Consider the following 24,121-nt stretch of genomic DNA (forward strand, 5'->3'; position numbering starts at 1 on the left):
TTATAAATAATTCACACACAAACAGTGTGTTCATTTATTTCCATTTCATAATCTATCTGAAAAGGTAAAGTGTAGGTAATATTTTACCAAAAACTAGAGCACAAAAATTCAAAATTTATGAACATAAATTATTTGTAGCAAGTAATATAAATGATAACTTAGCAATTAAGACGAATGTTTGCTTGAATAAAACACTAGAATAAATAATCTAATACCAACCCATTCTGCCATCAAATGTAACTGCATCCTCTTGGTATGTCCTTTGTTCACAGGATAAGATACAATCTGGTTGCTGGAATCTCTTGTTTGCTTCTTTTTTGTTTGGAGATGGATCATTTAACCTGCGAGACAAACACGACACTAAAGAATACATCCCACAGAAATAATGATCAGTTTTACTTCAATTTTACACTTAACATTTACACAGTGCTGTTAAGCAGTTGATAAATAGCAAAGAGAGTAACAAGTCTACAGACATAAAATAACTTGGCACTTTTTGCAGGGATGGGAATGCTGTCAGCAGAAGTTAACAACTGTCCCCAACATATGGGCTGCTGTGGGGCGAACAAGCACTGCCTTCTCCTTGCAGAGCAAGCAGCACAAAGGAATCAACACTGCATTCGAAATGCCTATTACGGTACTACTGAGAACTGCAATGTTTCATAGCTCTGGATTGCAACAGGCAAAAACGGTCTGTACTGGCTCAAGGTCCAAGGAAAGTGTCAAATTTTGTTGTACAAATAGAGCGCAGAAATAACTGTGAAAATGCACTATTGAGGGTGGGGTTATGCAAGTAGTAATTTTAGTACAAGTGTTATGAGATGGTATGAGTAAAACCTTGCTCAAACTTTTTTTGCTGCTGCTGCTAAGCTTGTATAAAGTACTGCTCAGCAGTGGCTTCCTCCTGAGGATCTTGACATCAAACCCTAGCTGCTATAGACAATTTTTGAAGTTAAAGTACAATAGTGGAGGAAAAATATTACATCAGTTTTTTCATAACTGTTGATAAGTTTCACATGCTGTAGCAGATCATTCTCTGTGAAAGTCTCCAGTTCTTGGATAAGTGGTCATAATTAGTATCATAGTAAACCAGAGCCATTTGGATGTATACTGAAGTCTAATCTCCTTGGAGAAGCACCCACAATTAGGACCACTGTACACCACAGCCGCATGGATACACAATTAATTCTGACCCGCATTTTATATCCTTCGGTGTTATTAGGCACCAAAAAACATTTAAGTAAAGGCAATGATTTAAGTATTTTTTCCATACTCTACAATCATGTCATGACACTCTTCTCCAGCATAAGCAGTTATTGGAAATACATACGAGTTTAAAAATTTAAGTGCTATAGTACATAAAAATGAGATATTAGATGTTAAAATTGACAGTTTTATTACCAAGGTGCACTAGCTCTAAGCTTTGTATAATTTACCTTGACTTTGGTTCTTTTGTGATAGTCATATCACGACTTTGCTCATACTGTTCTCTCTCTTCATTGTACAACAGCAAGCCACTCAACATGAAGTCAAAATAAACCCTCACACCGTCTGCCACTTCTTTGCAGATATTTACACTAAAAGGATAAAGAATGTATTAACTGACTTATTATTTACTGCACAGAATAAAAATCATTTTCATGAAGAGGACAAACTTATTACAGTCGCAGAATAATTTGTTTGTTAGAAATATCAAAGCCTACTACAATCGGGTGCAATCAATCACTCACCATTCCGAGGCTTTGAGTGTTGGAAAGAAAAATAAATATAATGTTGCACACAAAAGAGAAAATAGCTTTTTCGTAATGTTTCCAACACACAAGAACAATGTATGTGATATGGTCAGTAGCATGCAGACATATGATGACTAGCATGATGACTATCTGTTCTCGACAAATGAAAACTTACTTATACCATATTTTCATGCACATTTAGAGGCAGTTCTCTTTAAATGTGGAAAAATGCAAGATATTTAACAAAGAGTCTGGCAGTATACAATGACACTATTCATGTCAAACCAAAAGTGCCAATCACAATGAAGAGTTTACAGCTAATACAACAAATAGGAGATGATATGAGGTGAGTTGTGTGCGAGATGTGGCAGTTTATTTTTACAGTGAGCTAGATGTTAAGCTTTTATGTCATTAAAATCCTGCAGTGTGTGGTGTACTACTACTACATTATCTTATTAAATGCTTAAAATACTAAAGTTACTATTTTAGCACTGGAAGTATTTTATAAGACAACATGGCAGAATACCGCAAAGTACTTTAAAGAGGGACACCAGCCACAAAAGTCTACATATTTATATTTCTGTTTGTGCAGCTACCAGAACTCTATGCCAACTACAGGTGATGAGTGGTTGTAAAAATCTCTCTGCATCATGTTAATGAAATGTTGAAAACAACATTTAACCAAGCTGTGGGACTTATCTAAAACCACCTTAAATTACGTTATGTCTGCAAGATGCCTTTTCCATTTCAATTCTATGCACGCTCCTGATGTTTTCCACATAGGAAGAGCAGCATTTAAAATGGATTACATTTATTGAAATGCTTAGCTACTTAGTGGGAATTTCATAGGCTATTCGGACTCGCCAACGAAGACTTGTTTATGACATGTTTTTTTACTTAGACGCGTTTCTCTGAATATTTCTGACTGTGGTTTATATTACAGGTAAAATGGTCATGCTGGAGTTCATAGCGTGCTGCATACCAATAAATTTTAAGTCTAATAAACTGAAAAAGCACCATCAATTGAATTTTTGAATAAAATCTTTGAAATGGAGATGTGCGACAGTGACAGCTACTTTTGTTTATTTGCATGGCGCCAGCTGTCTATGAAATAAATAATTTTGAAAATTTCTGAACAATTCTCTCTCAATAGCACTTAAGATGCTGATACTACATCGGTTTATGGTGTCTCACTGGACACAGAATTCAAAGCAACTGGAAAAGGCCGTTCTCATTTTTGAGAATGATCCTCAGGAATGTGTGCATAGCTAGAAGCCTTTATCATCTGCCCAATCTGTTGCTGAATTATGGAACACCTTTCTACGAACTGAAAAATCTCCTCTGTGTGAATGAAGGTGAATTCCATGGATGTTCTTACGAAAAACAGCTTGCTACAAGATTCTGAAGGAAGTTGGTGATGGTACCTGTGGTTCTTTCACTTCCAGACAGCATTTAATTGAGTTTTTCCATTGGTGTGTAGTAAACAAATTTGAGCAATATTGGACCAGCTCTGCAACTGGATTGAGCAATTCCTAGCAATAGAAATAAGTGTGGTGTTCTTTAGAGGTATAAATCTTTAGATGGTGAAGTAGCTTTCGGTGTACCCTACGGGGGTGCTATATGATTGCCAGTGCTTATGAAAGAGATACACAAATGTGGACAATACAAGAAGCTTCACAATGCTATGCAACGATTATACTGTAACAAAGGAGTCATCAACATGTCGATCACAATCTACTGGTAGACTGCGAGTGCTTATTTGGTAGATCGTAAAAGAGATGAGAATGCAAAAGAAAAAACTGCTGAATAAAAATGATAATTGTTTCTCATAGCACAGTAAATGTGGACTCATTCTCAAATGTGGTGTTTGGTCATGAGGAACATTTTGCAACTAAGCTCTTCAAACGTGATCTTACATCAAGACAAGATAAATAGTACAAGAACTTCATGCTTAATGAATAATGTATAAAAAAAAGGTAAAATCTGTTATTTTCATCCCGAATGGGAACATGAATTTACCTTAACAATATAATGAAAAGGATAGTTGCTACTCACCATAAAGGGGAGATGCTGAGTCACAGAAAGGCACAACAAAAAGACTGTCAGAAAGTTTGCTTTTAGCCAAAAAGGCCTTTGTCAAAAATAGACCACATACACACAAGCACACACACAAACTCAACTCACACACACATGACCACAGTCTATGGCACCTGGAGCCACACTCAGTCTGGCATAAGCAGCCAGAGATTGTGGTTATGTTTCTCTGTGTGTGTGTGTGTGTGTGTGTGTGTGTGTGTGTGTGCGCGCGCGCGCGCGCGCGCGCGCGCACCTCGCTGACTGACAACTGACTTTCTGACAGTCTTTTTGTTGTGCTTTTCTATGAGTCAGCATCTCCGCTTTATGACGAGTAGCAACTATTCTTTTCATTATATTTTTACATTCCATACTGAATTTTCCATTGTTTAATTTACTAGCTAGATTAAGGAAAGGCAAACCTACGTTTCTAGCATTTGTAGACTTAGAGAAAGCTTTTGACAATGTTGACTGGAATACTCTCTTTCAAATTCTGAAGGTGGCAAGGGTAAAACACAGGGAGCGAAAGGCTATTTACAATTTGTACAGAAACCAGATGGCAGTTACAAGAGTCGAGGGGCATGAAAGGGAAGTAGTGGTTGGGAAGGGAGTGAGACAGGGTTGTAGCCTATCCCTGAAGTTATTCAATCTGTATATTGAGTATACTGAGCAAGCAGTGAAGGAAACAAAAGAAAAATTCGGAGTAGGTATTAAAAGCCATGGAAAAGAAATAAAAACTTTGAGGTTTGCCGATGACATTGTAATTCTGTCAGGGACAGCAAAGGACTTGGAAGAGCAGTTGAACGGAATGGATAGTGTCTTGAAAGGAGGATATAAGATGAACATCAACAAAAGCAAAATGAGGATAATGGAATGTAGTTGAATTAAGTCGGGTGATGCTGAGGGAATTAGATTAGGAAATGAGACACTTAAAGTAGTAAAGGAGTTTTGCTATTTGGGGAGCAAAATAACTGACGATGGTTGAAGTAGAGAGGATATAAAATGTAGACTGGGAATGGCAATGAAAGCGTTTCTGAAGAAGAGAAATTTGTTAACATCGAGTATAGATTTAAGTGTCGGGAAGTTGTTCTGAAAGTATTTGTATGGAATGCAGCCATGTATGGAAGTGAAACATGGACGATAAATAGTTTGGACAAGAAGAGAATAGAAGCTTTTGAAATGTGGTGCTACAGAAGAATGCTGGAAATTAGATGGGTAGATCACATAAATAATGAGGAGGTATTGAACAGAATTGGGGAGAAGAGGAGCTTGTGGCACAACTTGACTAGAAGAAGGAATCGGTTGGTAGGACATGTTCTGAGGCATCAAGGGATCACCAATTTAGTACTGGAGGGCAGCGTGGAGAGTAAAATCCGTAGAGGGAGACCAAGAGATGAATACACTAAGCAGATTCAGAAGGATGTAGGTTGCAGTAGTTACTGGGAGATGAAGAAGCTTGCACAGGATAGAGTAGCATGGAGAGCTGCATCAAACCAGTCTCAGGACTGAAGACCATAACAACAACAACAACAACAACAACAACAACAACAACAACAATTTACCGTAACAGAAAGAAATGGCACAAGCATTAGTTTAGTATGTCAAGCTACTACTGAATTTGTGAAAAAGACAAACATCAAGAGACATTTCAAAACTGTGCACCCAAGCGAGAATACCGAGTTTATTTCATACATTGAACTGGGGAGGGGTGGGGAGAGAGAGACTTAAAAAATCAATGAAGCTTTCAGCATGTTTCACTTAGGATAAAAGTGGTGTTTGCTTCTGCTTATCTTTGGAAATCATAATTTTCAAATACATATTTTATTAAAAATAAGAACAGAACAAGGTTGGCCGATGAACACCTGGATTCCCGTATTCAAGGAAGTGTAGAAGTTATACACCAAGAATCAAGAGCATTGTTAACAGAACATTTACTCAAGTTTCACATTAAATGTAACATAATTATATTAATTTATTTGTCAAATTTTATGGAATAAAATACAAACTTTTTAACAAATAGTGAAGATCTAAAACTTACTGTTAAATAGTTGTTTTACAGCATCCATAAATTAAAAATGTAGCAACTGTCACATTTTTAAAAAAAGTATGTAGATCACTCTGATATGTTGGTATGAATAACAGATCCTGATGGCTTTGTGGTTGCCTAATCCTAGTGTAGTATACATAAATGTGCCAAAGGCAGGAAATTATGCTAAAAGGCGGAGGATGATTTATTTTTGGTGCATGGTCTGACAAATGGAGATTTAACATGAACAAATTTAATGTACTGCATATAATTAGGGTGAAGGATGTATTATTCAGTTATTATACAATTTTTGATCAACAACTTGAACCAGTCAGTCGCTAAAAAGCTAGTGCACAAAACTAACGCAGGAAAGACAGATACCAAACAGATTCACTGGAACTATCTTAAAGACATGTAATTCACCGATGAAGGATGATGTAAACAAAACATTATTAGGTACTGAGGTATTCACCATCACTCTGGCATCAATATCAGGTGGGATCAATTGAAGAGACAGAAGATCATTCAAGAGTTTGTTCAGTAAGTGTAAAAGCGACAAAAATATACTCATATAATCCAGTGATAGATGCCACAACAGGTATGTTAGTAATTGTGGAGCTGTTTCCTGTAAAAAAACAGAGTATGTTCCAAGATGAGTCAATCAACATATACATTCATACCAAACATTTTGCAAGGTGACCACTCTGGTATGACCAAGCAATTTGAGGCTGCACGGAAGCTACTGGCATTGGTTGCTTCCATATACTTTTGTGAATAGAAGAAAAGGGGAAATATGGGGGTACATGATAGAGCACTGCATACACACGGTGGGACCATATATGCAGCACTCTATACACAGTGTTTACCTCACATGTATTGTGAATACCCATGCTCTTAAGTTTCCTTTCTTTTGTATTGCAGCATGCACTCACTGACTGTTGAGCAACAGGCCCTGCAATGTACCTAAGGGAACACTCTAGAGAGCATTGTCACAATGTAACGATATGAATGGGCCCAGGAAGCATTGGAATGCATGTAGAAATAGAATTTCTGTTTAGCTGTCTATTTCCTACATTTTCTATGGAGAAAGTGTGTGCACAAATCTGAGATTCACCAATTAGCATCACAGCAACTGACTATGATCATGTGTAATGAAAACAGAACTGATAAATATTGAATGTTATAAAGGCAATTGCTTTAGCTGTGGAATCGTAAATATGTGTGAAAGAATAGCTGATGAAATAATGGTTGGTTGGCTGGTTTGAGGGAGGGACCAAACAGCGAGTCATCGGACCCAGCAGATTAGGGAAGGATGAAGAAGGAAATCATCCATGTCCTTTCAAAGGAACCATCCTGGCATTTGCCTGAAGTGATTTAGGGAAATGATGGCAAACCTAAATCAGGATGGCTGGATGTGTGTTTGAACAGTCATCCTCCCGAATGCGAGTCCAGTGTGCTAACCACTGGGCGACATCGTTCGGTGATGAAATAATGGTCGCATTCAGTCTACTGCTAAAATTGTGTAGAGACTGAGACATATTTTGAACAGAACAAACGAAAAAGATTTATGCTGAGGAGCATGACAACACATTACAATTATCAACTATGTTTATAATCACCAAAAAAACTTCAACTCAGCTGCACTGTACACTTTCTCTCGAGTAAATTGAGCAAATGAACTGTTAGAACTCGTTACATTTGATAATATTAGCTGCAATGAATGAAAACAGGAAGGGAGTGCATGGTGTATTGCTAAGTAGGGATGGGTGTTATTCAAATAAATTTTTCTATTGGATTATTATTCAAGTAATTGCATTACCCAAAACAACTTTAGTTATTTTCTTTGTTTACTTCTCATACCAAATTCTGTGACTAGTGCCTGTTTACAGTTTCAATCTAATAAAAGCCTTATTAATGGATTTTGTATGAATGTGCTTTGGTGCCTCTATGGATTAAGTTCCAGACTATAGAGCAAAAGGTTTTGCATTCAATACCCCGTTGGTCCTACAATTTTTCTGTTACTTATTGCTTCTTTCGTCTCTAACAATGAGAAAAATGTCAAGTTAAGTTGCACTTGCACCATATTTTGGAGTACCTGTTTAGATGTGGAGCACCTGTGAAATGCTACTGGATGTCCAAGTGTTTTACGATTAACTCTGAGTAAGCTTGCCGTAGAGTGTGGGATTTTTTTGATCTGATATTTACTTACATAGCTACATAGAGCTTTGAGGTACAAAAAATTTTGGAAGACACACTGGGTTTGAGTACACAGAGGAGATGATAATATTGCATTCCACTGGCACGTTTTTTTTTTTTTTTTTTTTTTTTTTTTTTTTTATAAATCGAGAAAGTATCAGATGTTTAGAAGGTCTTTCTCATCTTTCTACACAGACTGCAATGTCTTACCCACAATTTAACAACAAATTATGTATTGCTGTCCATTACCAGAGAGATTAACAACAAACCACACACACATAAAAGTCAAAGAAATCGGGTCACAAGTTTCAAATGATTTTATGATGTAAAAACAAAATATTATTTTGAATGAGATTTGAGAAGTGAAGATAACGTGGGATCACAACGAATTATCTGCCAAAAAGCACAGCAGAATTGATTTCTTAATTTTTACTGAAGAAATCATGAAATAAAGATGATTCCATGAGATATAACATACTGATGCCCTCTTTGCACTTTTAGAACTTTTCTTCATTAGTGCCACAATCGCAAATCTTCGAAAATGAAAAAGGGTTTCTGATAAGATGCTTGGGTTGGTTGGTTTGGTTGTTTGGGGAAGGAGACCAGACAGCGTGGTCATCAGTCTCATCGGATTAGGGGAGGATGGGGAAGGAAGTCGGCCATGCCCTTTCAGAGGAACCATCCCGGCATTTGCCTGGAGTGATTTAGGGAAATCACGGAAAACCTAAATCAGGATGGCAGGACGCAGGATTGAACCGTCGTCCTCCCGAATGCGACCACCTCGCTTGGGACTGGAGAAGGAGGAGGGGGAAAACGGAAAGGACATTTGTTAATTCATGAAAAAAACTGGAGCAATAAATATCATTGGATTTCAGATCTGAAATAATATTTGTTATTCATGAATAATAATTATTTTAACACATTTTGCCCAACTGTGACAGTAAGTGAAGTGCAATGTGCATGCACATTTTTCAGATTCCCTGCCCATGTACAAGTTAATGCAACTGTGTGGCCATGAACAGCCATTTACTTGGCTGCATCATCTGTGCTGGCACGCGTAAGTGCTCATTTGGCTGCCATTAGGTGAGACAGCATCTTTGGCAACTTCTGTCAAAGTATGTGAAGTGTATTCGAGCTCTCTTTCACACCGTAGTTGTGTGAAATCCATGCAGATCAGGCGAGTTCTTGTGGTGGTCTAGTACACAATGCACATACTGAAGTAATTTGAAGACACAAACTACTTTGTTGCTATTTGTTGTGCTTTACGACCATATCATCTAATTTATTTTGAAATCATGTCTTAAAAAGCATACATGCTCTTCAAAGAATATGAAAGATATTAGAATATGAGGCTAAGAAGTCGTGCCATGTTTTCAAATAGGTTAAGGCGTCCAGCTACAAGAATGTCAAAATGAAATCTAAAAGAAGGAGAATTTAAGTTGGGTGCCAAACAGAATTACAAAGTACCTTCTGTTCAATCGATCCATATCTAAAGCACCATTTTGTTGCTTTTGTGGTCGTCTATATTTACGCCGTGATTTCTCTCGAGCTCCAGAGATCTGATTTTCTGCATATTCTCTCACGTAAGATTCAAGAATTGTCACAACATTTGGTCTTGCTGGAAGATGGACGATCTGTGATGAGAAATTCATATTACTTTCTATTAATTTTATGATATTATTAGCACTAGAAATTTTATGTTAAAGAGTTGAGTCTAGTTTCAATGTCCATCCAGTAACACCAGTTTCTCGTCATCTTTACTCACATCATTAATTAAAACTCATCTTTTACACAGACTGACACCCTGATGGGGTATCAGTGAAATGCCGAAGTGTCTAGAAACAGTGAAGGCCAGACTGGGACAGAGGTAAACTAAAAAGTGACTAATATGTTTGCTTTGAGAAACATATTCCTTCTGTGAGTAACAGAGCAACCTTGATTATTTACCAAGTTATTTAAATAAGTTACAGGATGCCAAGTAAACCAGAACATTTGAAAACAGATGAGGATGAGAGGGGTAAAGGAAAGTTTCCTCAGTTTCACTTATCTTAGTCCAAATGTGCAAATGTAGTTGTAAAAGCTGTGTCAGCATGTAAGATTTTCTGCATCACCTGATCAGTGAACTACAGATATTATCAATAATAGGATTTACTAAAACTTTTAGAAATACAGGCACAGTAACTGGATCAGAATGCTCTCAACTGCAGCCAAATTTTATGAAAATCTGTTTACAACAACCTTTCTTCTTTTTCTTGTGCCTTTGTTCCATAACAGTGCAGGGCCAACATGGTTATTAATAGATTTGTCATGATGGGTTTTAAGGGGTAACTGGGTGCTCTTCCTATCATCAGCCCATTACACTCCACCTCCCCATCTCCATCCACCTCCCGGAATGGAATGTTTGTACTCCAACTGCCTGCGTGTAGTGTTATTCATGTGACTGAGGTAGGACTTGGGTACCAGCACAGTATTCACCTAGGGGGATGTGGGAAAGTGGATGAAAATCACATCCAGGATGATCGGTGCACTGACGTTTGTCCCCAATCTGGCAGGTAGATTTTATCCTGGACCATCACACCTCATTGTCCTGAAGCAACACTTTAACATGCCCATCTATCCGGGCAGGTAAAAGCTGTTTACAAAAATACGAGTATCAATTACAAATTTGGAGTGTCGAATAATTTCTTTTTGGTTACACCACAGTCAATCTTTCTCGTCAGCCTACTGACTTATTTGATATAGACTGCCACTACTTCCCATCCTCCACCAAACACAGACTAGCAATTACATACAGTGCCTCTTATTTGTTGAATGCATTCCAATCCTTTTCTTCCACTACAATTTTTTGCACTCTGCAACTCCCTTCAAAACCAAAAAAGGTGAATCCCTTACTCTACCATCTTGTCGCTACACTTCTAGTCAGTATTTTCCACACATATTTTCTTGCCATTTCTGCACGGAACCAGCCCACTTCCTATCTTTTAAGTCCACTCAAATGTCAACATCCTTTTACAACATCACATAACATACTTAGATTCTCTTTTCTAGTTTCCTCAGTTTGTGATTCATGTCTATACTATGCTGTGCTCCAGCCGTATGGTCCTCAGACATTGTTTTTCAAATTAAGGCCTATGTTCGACACTAGCAGAGTACTTTTAGTGCGGAATAGCCCTCTTTGCCTGCCACTCTGCTTTTTATGTCCTCTTTGATTAGTCAGTCACCTGTTATTTTGCTACCCATGTAATAGGATTCCTTCATTTCTCCCAAAGGGTATCACTAATTACTTTTTACTGTTCCTAATTAATACCATCATTCTTTGGTTTACTGTGAAACAATATCCTGTGCTTTGTTTTGTTAACCAGCCCACTTATTCTTCAAAATTTAACAGAGGATAGCAATGATTTCAACAAATCTTCTAACTGATATTTTTTATTCTGAATTTTAACTCCCCTCCTAATCATTTCTTTTATTTCACATTGCTTTTTTGAAGTAAAGGTTTAGTAGTAGGGGGTGAAAGACTCCATCACTACCTTACTCCCTGTTTAATCTGAGGACTTCTCTTTGTTTTCTGTTCTTTTAATTCCTTCTTGATTCTTGTGCCCTGCTCATAATTCCCTACAGTGCCAAATCTCATCACTTTTCCTAGTTCAACAAATCCCATGAAAGTCTGTTCATTTTTCTTAAGTATTGTCTCCATAGTCAAGCACATCATAAATGGATCTGGTTCTTTTAACTTTCCCAATGTTCAGTTCCCTGTTATCATCTACCAGATCCTCAAATTTTATTTTCCATTCTTTGTTTTGTAAGCAAGATAGAAGCATAAGCCATTAAGCTCACCATGCAATAATCTTAGTGTATGTCTGCATTTCCTACCTTGAGGATCGTAGTCTTGTGTACACTCCACTACTATTTTTGTAGACGGGTGTGACCCAGTGCTTTCTTCCAATCACTGGGCATTGTTTATTGTTCACAGGACCTATGGTATATTACGGTTAAAATGAGATCCAAAGCAACTGGAAATTCAGTACAGAATTTGGCAGGGATCCCATTGGGTGCTAGCAACTTTTTTAATTTTATTTATTTCAGCGGTTTCAACAAATCTTGAACACTAACATCTACACCAATAATCTTTGCTGAGGTGCAATAAGTAAAGCAGTGTAGTACTACTGCATCTTCCTTAGTAAAAGGAAGACTTAAGAGCTGAATTATGTTGAAATATTTCTTTTTGTTACTAGGGTTCTTTTGCAACTACCTTCCTCCTACCTCTACTTGTCAGTCCACTTCTGCAACTAAATGCTAGTTCTTTTGTACCACATCACAACAAATGATACCACCTTTTGCTCATATTCCATCTTTCCAACAGCTGGGAGAATGTTCTGAGAGAGAGAATGGAACAAAATTCAGTCACATGAAAACTGCATCCACTACATGGGCATCAGCTTTCACAAACCTACAAACAATTTCTTGAGCACCTCTGCTCCCAAACATTGCAAGCTACACAGTTTGCACTAGATCTGTGGATGATGAGCAGAAAGGAACGAGAAATGTTGATGCTGCCACAAGAATACTTACCGCCCAGTTATGAATAACCATGACTGACATACAAGTCACTAAAATGACCATGTGCTGGGTTAGCACATCCAAGAGAATGTGAGAATGAGTCTTCCTACGAAATCAAAATTTTGTTGCTGTAGAGAGCAACACACCACTTCACATGGGCCACAGCACTGTACACAAGATGAACTTGGGCTAGCAGGTCAAAATGCTGCAGATTATGCCCACTTCACCTGATCACTTTGATATTAAGTCACAAGTGACTGTACTGATGAAATGTAGACCAATTTTCCAGTAATCAAAAATTCTTTGAAACATATATTTGTCCTATAATATAGTGTACCTCTTGACAGATATCTGACACTTAGTAAACACTTAAAACTAACAGGACAGACGCTAAAAACTGAGAAATTAATTTTTCCAGGACTGTATTGTGTGCAGTCCCTAACAAATTTTGATTGATTTTATGGCAAAATCTACAAAATTTTACAGAATATAGGAACAGAATAATGGCTCTACTCCAAACTAAAAGAATAAACCCTTGAAATGAATATGGGTTATCTGAACCAAGAAATAAACATACTAGGATGTGGCAACAGAATAAGTGGAAAATGTAACAGGAACAAGAATATTAAAGGAAAACCAGAATGCCTAATATGTTTTAATTTGACTGCAGTCAGCTCAAGACGGATAACCGTATAGTAACAGATAGGATGACTAAGTTGCAAAGGAACTAAAATGTAATTAATAAACATTTCCGTTAGGTATAATCAGCTGCTGCGAGTGTACAAAGACATAACAACAAAGAGCATTATTTACTTCAGTGAAAAACTACACTTTTCACAAAGAGGTGTCAGAATAACATTCAAAAACACACTACACGAAACAATCATGGTAGGAACAGTAATAGACTAGTTTGGTAAAGACACGTCCAAGAACATTAAGTGAAGTCACAACCACATTATTTTTATTAGCAGAACTACTACTATAATCTGCGAAGCCTCTTTCTTATTACTTTTCTATAAGTTTTCTTCTCATCCTTTGTAGCATTCTTAGCTTTTCTTCACAATGGTGTAATTTACTTTTCACTTTTGAAGCTGCACTTTGTAGGCAATGCTACTGTCTGGGAACACATCCAGTAAGAGATTAATAAGGCTACAAATGTTCCGAAAAGATTGGTGTTTTACAGTAGCCAAGAGACACAAATGGCTCTCTGCTTTGTGTCCTCATCACAGCATCCCTCTGCACGTAATCTAGCACTGTCAGCTAACATCCAGATGTTCTGCAGGAAGTACCTGATGTAACTGCTTCAGGTACTGCCGAGACGCTTGACAATGGCATGATGCGCTCCCTCTCTACCCCCGCGACAGAGTGAAAGTATACAGAGACTAATCTGAATACCACTTTTCTTCACTGAAACTCATAATTTTTTTTCTTTCCAGTGCACTTACGAGTTGAGGACACTATCAGAATTGTCCTTTCCATTGTCGGAATTTATGATTAGTGGAGGACATCAGCAATGGCAGGCGGCACTGCCAGGGCCTATGTTTGACACTAACATTGGAATCGTGGCTGTTTGCAGTGATCAGCACCAAAACCTTTCTAGAATCCTCTAGCCCAGTTTGCTTCTTTTCCTCGAATGACTGGATGAGATCTGCTTACCTATATTGCTGAACGAGAAGCTCGTTTCACAGGACATGAACTGAACACTGAATTTTTCAGATGTGTGTTCTGCAACGCACCAAAATTTTGCATCGTCCATCCAGCAAGGGTTGGATGCACACTTCCAGTTCATCGAGTAAACCCTGAGTTAACATTGCAAACAATTTAGTAAGATGTGGCCTAGAGTTAATGAAGACTGAAAGCAAAATCATGTTTTGGTCTTGTTCTTTAGGACCTATAATGAGCAACTTTCACCCCACCCCCCACCTACATTCCTCCTTGAATGGGTCCAAAGGTAGGCAATGAAAACTTCCTTGCATGCATTTGTAATTGAAAATAGTTTATGTCGACTAAGACCCACAGCAACATTGGAAATGTTAGCCATTGAAGATAGAAATGACTCCGAGTCGTCCCTACTGCCCCAACTCTCACAGTCCTCACTTGTGCTCCAGCCACCTGGACTGCATTTTTCCCACAGAAGGCATTAGCGTAATGTCAACTCAATCAACCACTGTACGCCAATAGCCCAGTGACTGCGTGTTAGTATATGGTATATCAAACTACGTACTGTATACAAACCTGGTATCCACTACTACCCTCATCTCAAAATAAAATAATTCAAGTCAGCCACAAACTTTCATAAAATCATATATCTTCTGTCATCACTCCATGTTAGTAAACAAGGCAGTACTTACATTTGAACAGATGTAAATGTAAGTAACATCAAATACTCTTAAAAGCTCCTTTCTGGTCATACAGAGCCACGAATGCATGAAACCACAGCACAACAACAAACCAGAGAAGCATGGCCAGGCTGCAGTGACAGGCATGCAAGCCATTCCCTATCACCATCAACAGACCTCCACACTGTTCAGCTCAGCTGGCTGCAGCAGCCAGGCCTGGTTGGGTGGCCACTGGGTTTACCACGCAAGACGAGGGTGTGGGCAAAGCCACAACATTGGCCGGGTACCATGCTTCTTCCAGGAGTTTGAAACCAAATGAAAAATTCCCTAGGTTTTTCCTTTTTCCAGGTCACTGGACACCCTGAATTTGCCATACACCCAATTAAAAGTGGGAGATTCAATCTGGGTAAACACTGGCCAAGTTGCCCCAGACAGCTATAATCTAAGAGATGAATGGATACATCCCTGGACATTCTCCCATATTCATAAGAAATTAGATAATACACGTCTGACCAAGCAACTCCTAGTTGATAACACAGGCCAACGATGGAAAAGATTTGTTGCTGAAAATACCTTATTCTTATGTTTTTTAGGGTGGGAAATCCAAAAACTGTATCACCCACCATTTATTCACATTTTACAGTTAAATTTATTAAATTAAGCGACTTTTAAATAATTTAACATATTTTATATAGTTAAAATAATTTAAAAAGGAGGTGTAATGAATGTAGATGACGTTGGTAGCACTGCTGAAAAACATTTAGTGGCAAAAAAAAAGGTTGATTCTATTTTTGTGTTAACAGATGGTGTTTTGTTTACTGTCAACCTAACCTCACTTTCCTGTTTCCTGTACATGTGCTCAGTACAATGTTTAATCGTGGTTGTAAAACTCTGCTGACAGTCTTTGTTATATTTGTAGTGAATTTAGGATTATAAAACTCCAAAGAAACATAACAGACTTGGTGAAAAAGGTTTATCTATCATACTTTGGATCTAAACTTGGTGATCAAGACAAATCTTGGGCAAGGCATAAGATACGTTACGTGTGTGTTGAAGATCTGAGAAAATGGTACCAAAAGGAGGAAAAAAGCCATTAGATTTGCTGTTCCTATGATATGGAGGGAGCCAAGAAATCATTCCAATGATTGCTACTTTTGCAGTGTTGATATTACTGGTCATAATTCGAAAAACAAGAAGATAATAAACTACCCTAACCTTCTGTTCGCCATCCAACCAGTAACGGCGTAGATTTGCCGGTTCCTGAACCACCAGAATATTTAAATTCTATTCCAACAGAAGTATTTTCTGATGTACGTAGTTATTTCAGAAAGTTTAGAGCCCCAGTTGTTTACTCAGACCGAGCTTATTTGGTTAGGCTTCTGCACTTTTTTAAAAAGAGAGAAAGGTGAATTGTTTGGCCCTAGATTAACAGAAAAGAACTCACTGGTAGTTGGAACCAGCATATACATGTATAGAAAGAGACAGCAGCAATTCTCCAAGTTTTTTCAACAAGAAGGCTGCTCAGACATCCCCAGTCTGATGAGCGAGTTTGGAATTGAATACAAAAAGGAAGACTGAAGGCTGTTTATTAATTCATCCAAAACTAGTTTAAAGGCTGTTTTATCACACAATGGTAACATGTACGTATCTATACCTGTTAGACATTCTGAACATATGAAAGAAAGCTATGAAAACCTAGAAATTGTGCTAAATAAAATAGGCTATTCTGCTCATGGTTGGATGATATGTGGCAATCTAAAAGTGACATGCATGCTCCTTGGTCAACAAGGTGGCTTTACCAAATTGCCATGTTTCTCGTGTGAATGGGACAGTAGGGCTAGGGATCAATACTGGTGCAGAAAGAACTGGCCTTTGAGGGTGTCTTTAACACCTGGTGAGAAGAACATTCTATACAAAAACCTTGTAGATCCAAAATACATAGTCCCACCACCTCCACATATAAAGGTAGGCCTAATGAAACAGTTTGTAAAGGCTTTGCCTAAAGATGAACCATGTTTTAAGTATCTCTGCCAAAAGTTTCCACACCTTTCAGAAGCTAAACTAAAAGAAGGCATCTTAGTCGGACCAGACATTAGAAAATTTATGTTTGATGTTAACTTTGACTCCACAATGACCTTAAAATGAGAAAGAAGCATGGGTACTATAATAGCTACAATGTTAAAGAAGTTTAAAACTTTAGGGCGTTTAATGAGCCTGAAAGGTCACTTTTTGAACAGTCACCTTGATCACTTCCCACACAATACGGGAGATGTTAGTGAGGAGCAAGGAGCGCGTTTTCACCAAGACATTAAAGTGATGGGGGAAAAAAAGAGAGAGAGAGAGAGAGAGAGAGAGAGAGAGAGAGAGAGAGAGAGAGAGAGAAAATACAAACCATGCTTATGTTGTAACAAAGTGTTTCATTAATTTCCTCATTCACCATGCAGCATAGGATTTTTATACTATATAATAAAAACCATACTGCTCAAAAACTACTTTGAATCACCCAATACAAAAAAAAAAAACTAAGGATAGATTTTAATTCAGCTCATAAAAATCTATTTTATAAAGATCAGCTATCAAAGTAAAAAAAGTTTTTTAAAAAAATTTTCGTTGGCCTGTGTAATCAACCAAGAAAAATATGGAGCTCCCTCAACCATATCAGAATTGATCACACTGTGAGCAAAGTCAACACTACTCGAGCTGGAAATTACTGATGATCAGCGCAACTGCATAACTTCAGAACACACACTGGAACACATTTTGCATGCCTGGCCAAAACAAAAATTCATTGGTACCTGGAAAGACTTTGTAGATGCAACACCTGCAGCAATTAACTGGCAGCAATGCTTGGATATCTAACTATGATGAAAAATGGGTATCTCAACTTGTTCTAGTATCTGGTGGTTCTCCAACTTTCATTATTACTTATATATCCGTGCTCGTTCTGATTCTTATAATTTTATCTTTTATAAACGTGATTGTATGTAGTTATACAATATAATTCTGTAACCAATATGCTAAGTAAGTAAATAAATCACACAGGAAACAAAGAGCATTTCTTCCCATATCAATCCACAAATTGATGTCAAAATTCTTTCATTCATCTGCCTATCACATTTTTGCTCATTATTTAAAAGTAAACTAACGTAATTAGCAAGTGTTCTTCACAAACATCAAGTATGTTTTCTGTCTCTTTCAATAATCTTCTTGCAGACTGAAATCTTATTCTCAATTTCTGTGGCCTATATCTAATCCAACAGTTTTGTTACAGTAAACAAAAAGATAAAAAAACCAATAAATTTCTACATTAACATATAATACAAATTTGGTACTATGTGAAAATTGAAAGTCTATAATCAGCAATTTTAACCCTTTCCAACCTAATTTTTCTGCGAACTACATTCTCCCAAACTCTTATTTATTTACACTAACGGACAAGTTTCAGAAATTGGCTACATCAGAGCTGTAGTGGAAAATAGTAATGTTGGATGAGGATCCAAAAGGGTTAAACCAAATAACAAGTTAATTCAGTTACTCTGTAATATAATTATGGAGGTAACATTATACAGCAAACCAAGGGAAAGAATATATGTTCATTTACTTTACTTCAATTACAGTGGAAATATAGTAGTCCATACCTTGTTCCTGTTTTTAATAAGCTCATTGTCCAGTTCAAGTATTTCCTTCATAACATCAGTAATTTCACATGTAAAATTACAATCTTCCAAATGTTCAACAGCACCATCCTCCGGGTGATCAAAATCTTCAGTTATTTCATGTTTATTATCCTGCACATTGTCGTCGACCTCTCTGTCACCTAAGTTATTCTGAGCACCAAAATCTTCATACTGTTGGTCTTTACTTCTACCACCCTCAACACTATCCCTTCCATCAACACTACCCGTAACACCATTATCCTTATTGTTATGCATTTCTTCAACACATTCTGCATGTGTATCACACTCATTATGTGCATAATGTGATTGTTTATCTTCCATTACACTTTGCTTGCTAGTTTCACATTTATCAGCAGTAACCCTCTTCTTTCGATCTCCGTTACTGACAGGCTCAACACTACGGGTGCTATAACAGCTGATGCTACCATCTCTTGTTGAAGCTGAAGCAGAAGTGCTCTGCAGACACTCTTTTTCCTCAGTGTAGCTATCTGTTTTCTGTGGAGCCTTATTCAACCTTTGATCTTTACGATCTCTTCGATAAAGATACGCTCCCCTTTAAACAAAAACAAAATAAATTTAACAATTTAGTTTTAATCAATAAAACTTAACACAAACAGCAATTTGAAGTAAAAAATGTTCTGGAATCTAAGAACACTCTACAAAAGAAATATTTCCAACTGAGTTAATATACAAACCCCAGTATCAAAAAAGCAGAAATTTTAAGTTGTTGATTTTCAGACATATGACATTCACTGGGTGGTCTGCCAAGTTACATATTTGAAATCTATGACTAATAACAGACAATAAATGTGTGTATATTTGAAATTAGTCTTCTAACTCAAGGAAAAAGTTTATTCTGACAGAAATTCACATTTTAGAGGCAAAACATACTGGATAAAATGAGTAATTTTATCAGATCCAGCACACAGTAGCCCTTAATCACCTAAACATTCAGTGTGTTGCACAGTTGTTCATTATACCACAATGGAAGGTGTTTGTACTTCCTTGATAACAAAAAAAAATTAATTGCAGCATGGAAGATGGTCAACAAGATGCGTGTACGCATCATCAAAAACATGGGATAAAGACATACCAGTCTCACCTAAATCCACTGGATTTCTTTCTATGGAGATTATTGAAGAGATTAATTTACGCAACCCCCATGGTGACAGAGGAGGACTTAAGGAGGATAAATGCACTGTGAGATGCAAATGCATTAGTTAATAGCACACAATGTGAGGAGCAGTGCTGTAGACTGACACTTTCCACATTCTTCAAATCTTTGTTGTCACTTACAGTCTGACCTGATGGCTAATGTCCTACATTATACCTACACTGTACTCCAAAAGCCATCTAACTGTGTGGCAGAGGATACTTCTGGTACCACTAACTGTTTAAAGGTTCCAAACTACTACACACATTTCAGCTAGCCTATTACAATCCTTTTTAATGAGTCTGGTAGTATTCTTTCTTGAGCAATTTGTTGTGTGCTCTCCTAATTCCTTTTACAGTGATTACATCATTTTTCAATTTTTAGAATTATGTCAGGATGACATCAAGTGATGAATACTGCACAAATCCTGAGGGTCACACTTTTCTTCTTAAAAATTAATGTACACACACAAAAATTGCATCACCTTGGTTCTGAGAGTTCCGGAACCTATACAGAAAATTGGAAGAGAGATCAAAATGAACTTCATTTCTGCACTTATTGCTCATGAAAAACACACATTGCATGCTGTACCATCATACAGCAAGACCTCCAGAGGTGCTGGTCCAGATTGCTGTATGCACCGATACCTCTAATACCCAGTAGCATGTCCTCTTGCATTGATGCATGCCTGTATTCGCCGTGGCATACTATTCACAAGTTCAAGGCACTGTTGGTCCAGATTGTCCCACTCCTCAACGGAGATTCAGCATAGGTCCCTCAGAGTGGTTGGTGGGTCACGTCCATAAATAGTCCTTTTCAATCAATCCCAGGCATGTTCGATAGGGTTCATGTCTGGAGAACGTGCTGGCCACTCTGGTCGAGTGATGTCATTATCCTGAAGGAAGTCATTCACAAGATGTGCACGACGGGGGTGCCAATTGTCATCCATGAAGATGAATGCCTCGCCAATATGCTGCTGATATGGTTTCACTACCGGTCGGAGGATAGCATTCACATATCATACAGCCGTTACGGCGCCTTCCATGATCACCAGCAATGTACATCTGCTCCGCATAGTGCCACCCCAAAACAGCAAGGAACCTCCACCTCACTGTACTTGCTGGACTGTGTGTCTAAGGTATTCAGCTTGACTGAGTTGCCTCCAAACATGTCTCCGACGATTGTCTGGTTGAAGGCAGATGCGACACACATCGGTGAAGATAACTTTATGCCCATCCTGAGTGGTCCATTCGGCACATCGTTGGGTCCATCTGTACCACGCTGCATGGTGACGTGGTTGCAAAGACTGACCTCGCCATGGATGCCGGAAGGGAAGTTGCGCATCATGCAGCTTACTGTGTACAGTTTGAGTCATAACATGACATCCTGTGGCTGCACGAAAAGCATTATTCAACATGGTGGCATTGCTGTCAGGGTTCTTCCAAGCCATAATCTGCAGGTAGCAGTCATCCACTGCAGTAGTAGCGCTTGGGCAGCCTGAGAGGCATGTCATCGACAATTCATGTCTCTCTCTCTCTCTCTCTCTCTCTCTCTCTCTCTCTCCCCCCCCCCCCCCCCCCCCCCCCCCCCCATGTCCAAACAACATTGCTTTGGTTCACTCCGTGATGCCTGGACACTTCCCTTGTTGAGTGCCCTTCCTGGCACAAAGTAACAATGCGACAGTGATCCAACCGCATTACTGTGTCTAGGCATGGCTGAATTACAGATGACAAGCCGTGTACCTCCTTCCTGGTGGTATTACTGGAACTGATCGGCTGTCAAACCCCCTCCATCTAATAGGTGCTGTTCATGCATGGTTGTTTACATCTTTGGGCAGGTTAAGTAACATCTCTAAACAGTCAAAGGGACAGTGTCTGAGATATAATATCCACAGTCAATGTCCATCTTCAGGAGTTCTGGGAACCGGGGTGATAGAAAACTTTTTTTGATATGTGTACCTCATTTGAATACTTCTATAATATATTTTCCTCTCATGTTGTGAATGGCTTTCTTCTACTATGCGATAAAGCTCGTTTCGTGTTCACAGGTCCACCCGTAGCAGGGCAGATAAGCAGATGTACTGTGTCATAAAAGTGATCAATGGCACCACAGCCTGCAACAGTGTTTCTATTTCATTTGTTATCTAGATTTCAAGACAATCAGCATGGCAGTTGGAAGTCCATGATTGACACGGCCACAACAAGAAAATATTTACATTCTGCCAGTCCCGCATTCTCGCTTCAGGAAGCAACAATGAACAACATCCTCTACAACACTGCACATACTTCACTACCAGATAGTTAAGCTTTCGTTCTGAACAGTAAAATATAAAATTTCAGGAATCCAATAAATATATACTATAATTTTAACAAGAGTTCTTTTTATTGTTTACGTTCTTTACTGCTACTTTCTCTGACAAAACAAAACACAGTTAACTCGCAGTTGGGGATTATGTAAGGTATACTACCTGGAATGGACATATTACGGATCGAGTGACATTATACTGAGTGCACTATCCGAAAATTACCTCGAGCAATTAAACAGACCCGAACTTTTTGACTAAGTGCAGAACAGGGAATCAGTGATCATAAGGCCGTTGCAGCATCCCTGAATATGGAAGTTAATAGGAATATAAAAAAAGGGAGGAAGGTTTATCTGTTTAGCAAGAGTAATAGAAGGCAGATTTCAGACTACCTAACAGATCAAAACGAAATTTTTTGTTCCGACACTGACAATGTTGAGTGTTTATGGAAAAAGTTCAAGGCAATCGTAAAATGCATTTTAGACAGGTACGTGCCGAGTAAAACTGTGAGGGACGGGAAAAACCCACCGTGGTTCAACAACGTTAGGAAACTATTGCGAAAGCAAAGAGAGCTTCACTCCAAGTGTAAACACAGCCAAAACCTCTAAGACAAACAGAAGCTAAACGATGTCAAAGTTAGTGTAAGGAGGGCTTTGCGTGAAGTGTTCAGTGAATTCGAAAGTAAAATTCTATGTACCGACTTGACAGAAAATCCTAGGAAGTTCTGGTCTTACTTTAAATCAGTAAGTGGCTCGAAACAGCATATCCAGACACTCCGGGATGATGAAGGCATTGAAACAGAGGATGACACGCGTAAAGCTGAAATACTAAACACCTTTTTCCAAAGCTGTTTCACAGACGAAGGCCGCACTGCAGTTCCTTCTCTAAATCCTCGCACAAACGAAAAAATGGCTGACATCGAAATAAGTGTCCAAGGAATAGAAAAGCAACTGGAATCACTCAACAGAGGAAAGTCCACTGGACCTGGCGGGATACCAATTCGATTCTACACACAGTACACGAAAGAACTTGCCCCCTTCTAACAGCCGTGTACCGCAAGTCTCTAGAGGAACGGAAGGTTCCAAATGATTGGAAAAGAGCACTGGTAGTCCCCATCTTCAAGAAGGGTTGTCGAGCAAATGCGTAAAACTATAGACCTATATCTCTGACGTCGATCTGTTGTAGAATTTTAGAACATGTTTTTTGCTCGAGTATCATGTCGTTTTTGGAAACCCAGAATCTACTCTGTAGGAATCAACATGGATTCCGGAAACAGTGATCGTGTGAGACCCAACTCACTTTATTTGTTCATGAGACCCAGAAAATATTAGATACAGGCTCCCAGGTAGATGCTATTTTCCTTGACTTCCGGAAGGCGTTCGATACAGTTTCGCACTGTCGCCTGATAAAGTAAGAGACTACGGAATGTCAAACCAGCTGTGTGGCTGGATTGAGGAGTTTTAGCAAACAGAACACAGCAAGTTATCAATGGAGAGACGTCTACAGACGTTAAAGTACCCTCTGGCGTGCCACAGGGGAGTGTTATGGGACCATTGCTTTTCACAATATATATAAATGACCTAGTAGATGGTGTCGGAAGTTCCATGCGGCTTTTCGCAGATGATGCTGTAGTGTACAGAGAAGTTGCAGCATTAGAAAATTGTAGCGAAATGCAGGAAGATCTGCAGCGGATAGGCACTTGGTGCAGGGAGTGGCAACTGACCCTTAACATAGACAAATGTAATGTATTGCGAATACATAGAAAGAAGGATCCTTTATTGTATGATAGTGGAACATACACTGGTAGCAGTTACTTCTGTAAAATATCTGGGAGTATGCGTGCGGAACGATTTGAAGTGGAATGATCATATAAAATTAATTGTTGGTAAGGCGGGTACCAGGTTGAGATTCATTGGGAGAGTCCTTAGAAAATGTAGTCGATCAACAAAGGAGGTGGCTTACAAAACACTCGTTTGACCTATACCTGAGTATTGCTCATCAGTGTGGGATCCGTACCATATCGGGTTGACGGAGGAGATAGAGAAGATCCAAAGAAGAGTGG

General features: G+C 38.4%; 1 protein-coding gene across 1 annotated transcript in view; it reads right to left on the reverse strand.

The window, feature by feature from the left end:
* The window catches only part of LOC126162136 (male-specific lethal 3 homolog), a 142,249-nt gene that overhangs the window by 66,852 nt on the left and 51,276 nt on the right, over positions 1-24,121 (reverse strand). Inside the window, exons 4-7 of the mRNA XM_049918430.1 lie at positions 18,566-19,157; positions 9,496-9,662; positions 1,437-1,577; positions 220-341 (exon numbers count right to left, since the gene is read on the reverse strand). Coding sequence (XP_049774387.1) covers positions 220-341; positions 1,437-1,577; positions 9,496-9,662; positions 18,566-19,157 — 1,022 coding nt within the window. The remainder of the gene's footprint in view (positions 1-219; positions 342-1,436; positions 1,578-9,495; positions 9,663-18,565; positions 19,158-24,121) is intronic.

The sequence above is a fragment of the Schistocerca cancellata genome, chromosome 2 (assembly GCF_023864275.1).
Source record: "Schistocerca cancellata isolate TAMUIC-IGC-003103 chromosome 2, iqSchCanc2.1, whole genome shotgun sequence".
Taxonomy (NCBI): Eukaryota; Metazoa; Arthropoda; class Insecta; order Orthoptera; family Acrididae; genus Schistocerca; species Schistocerca cancellata.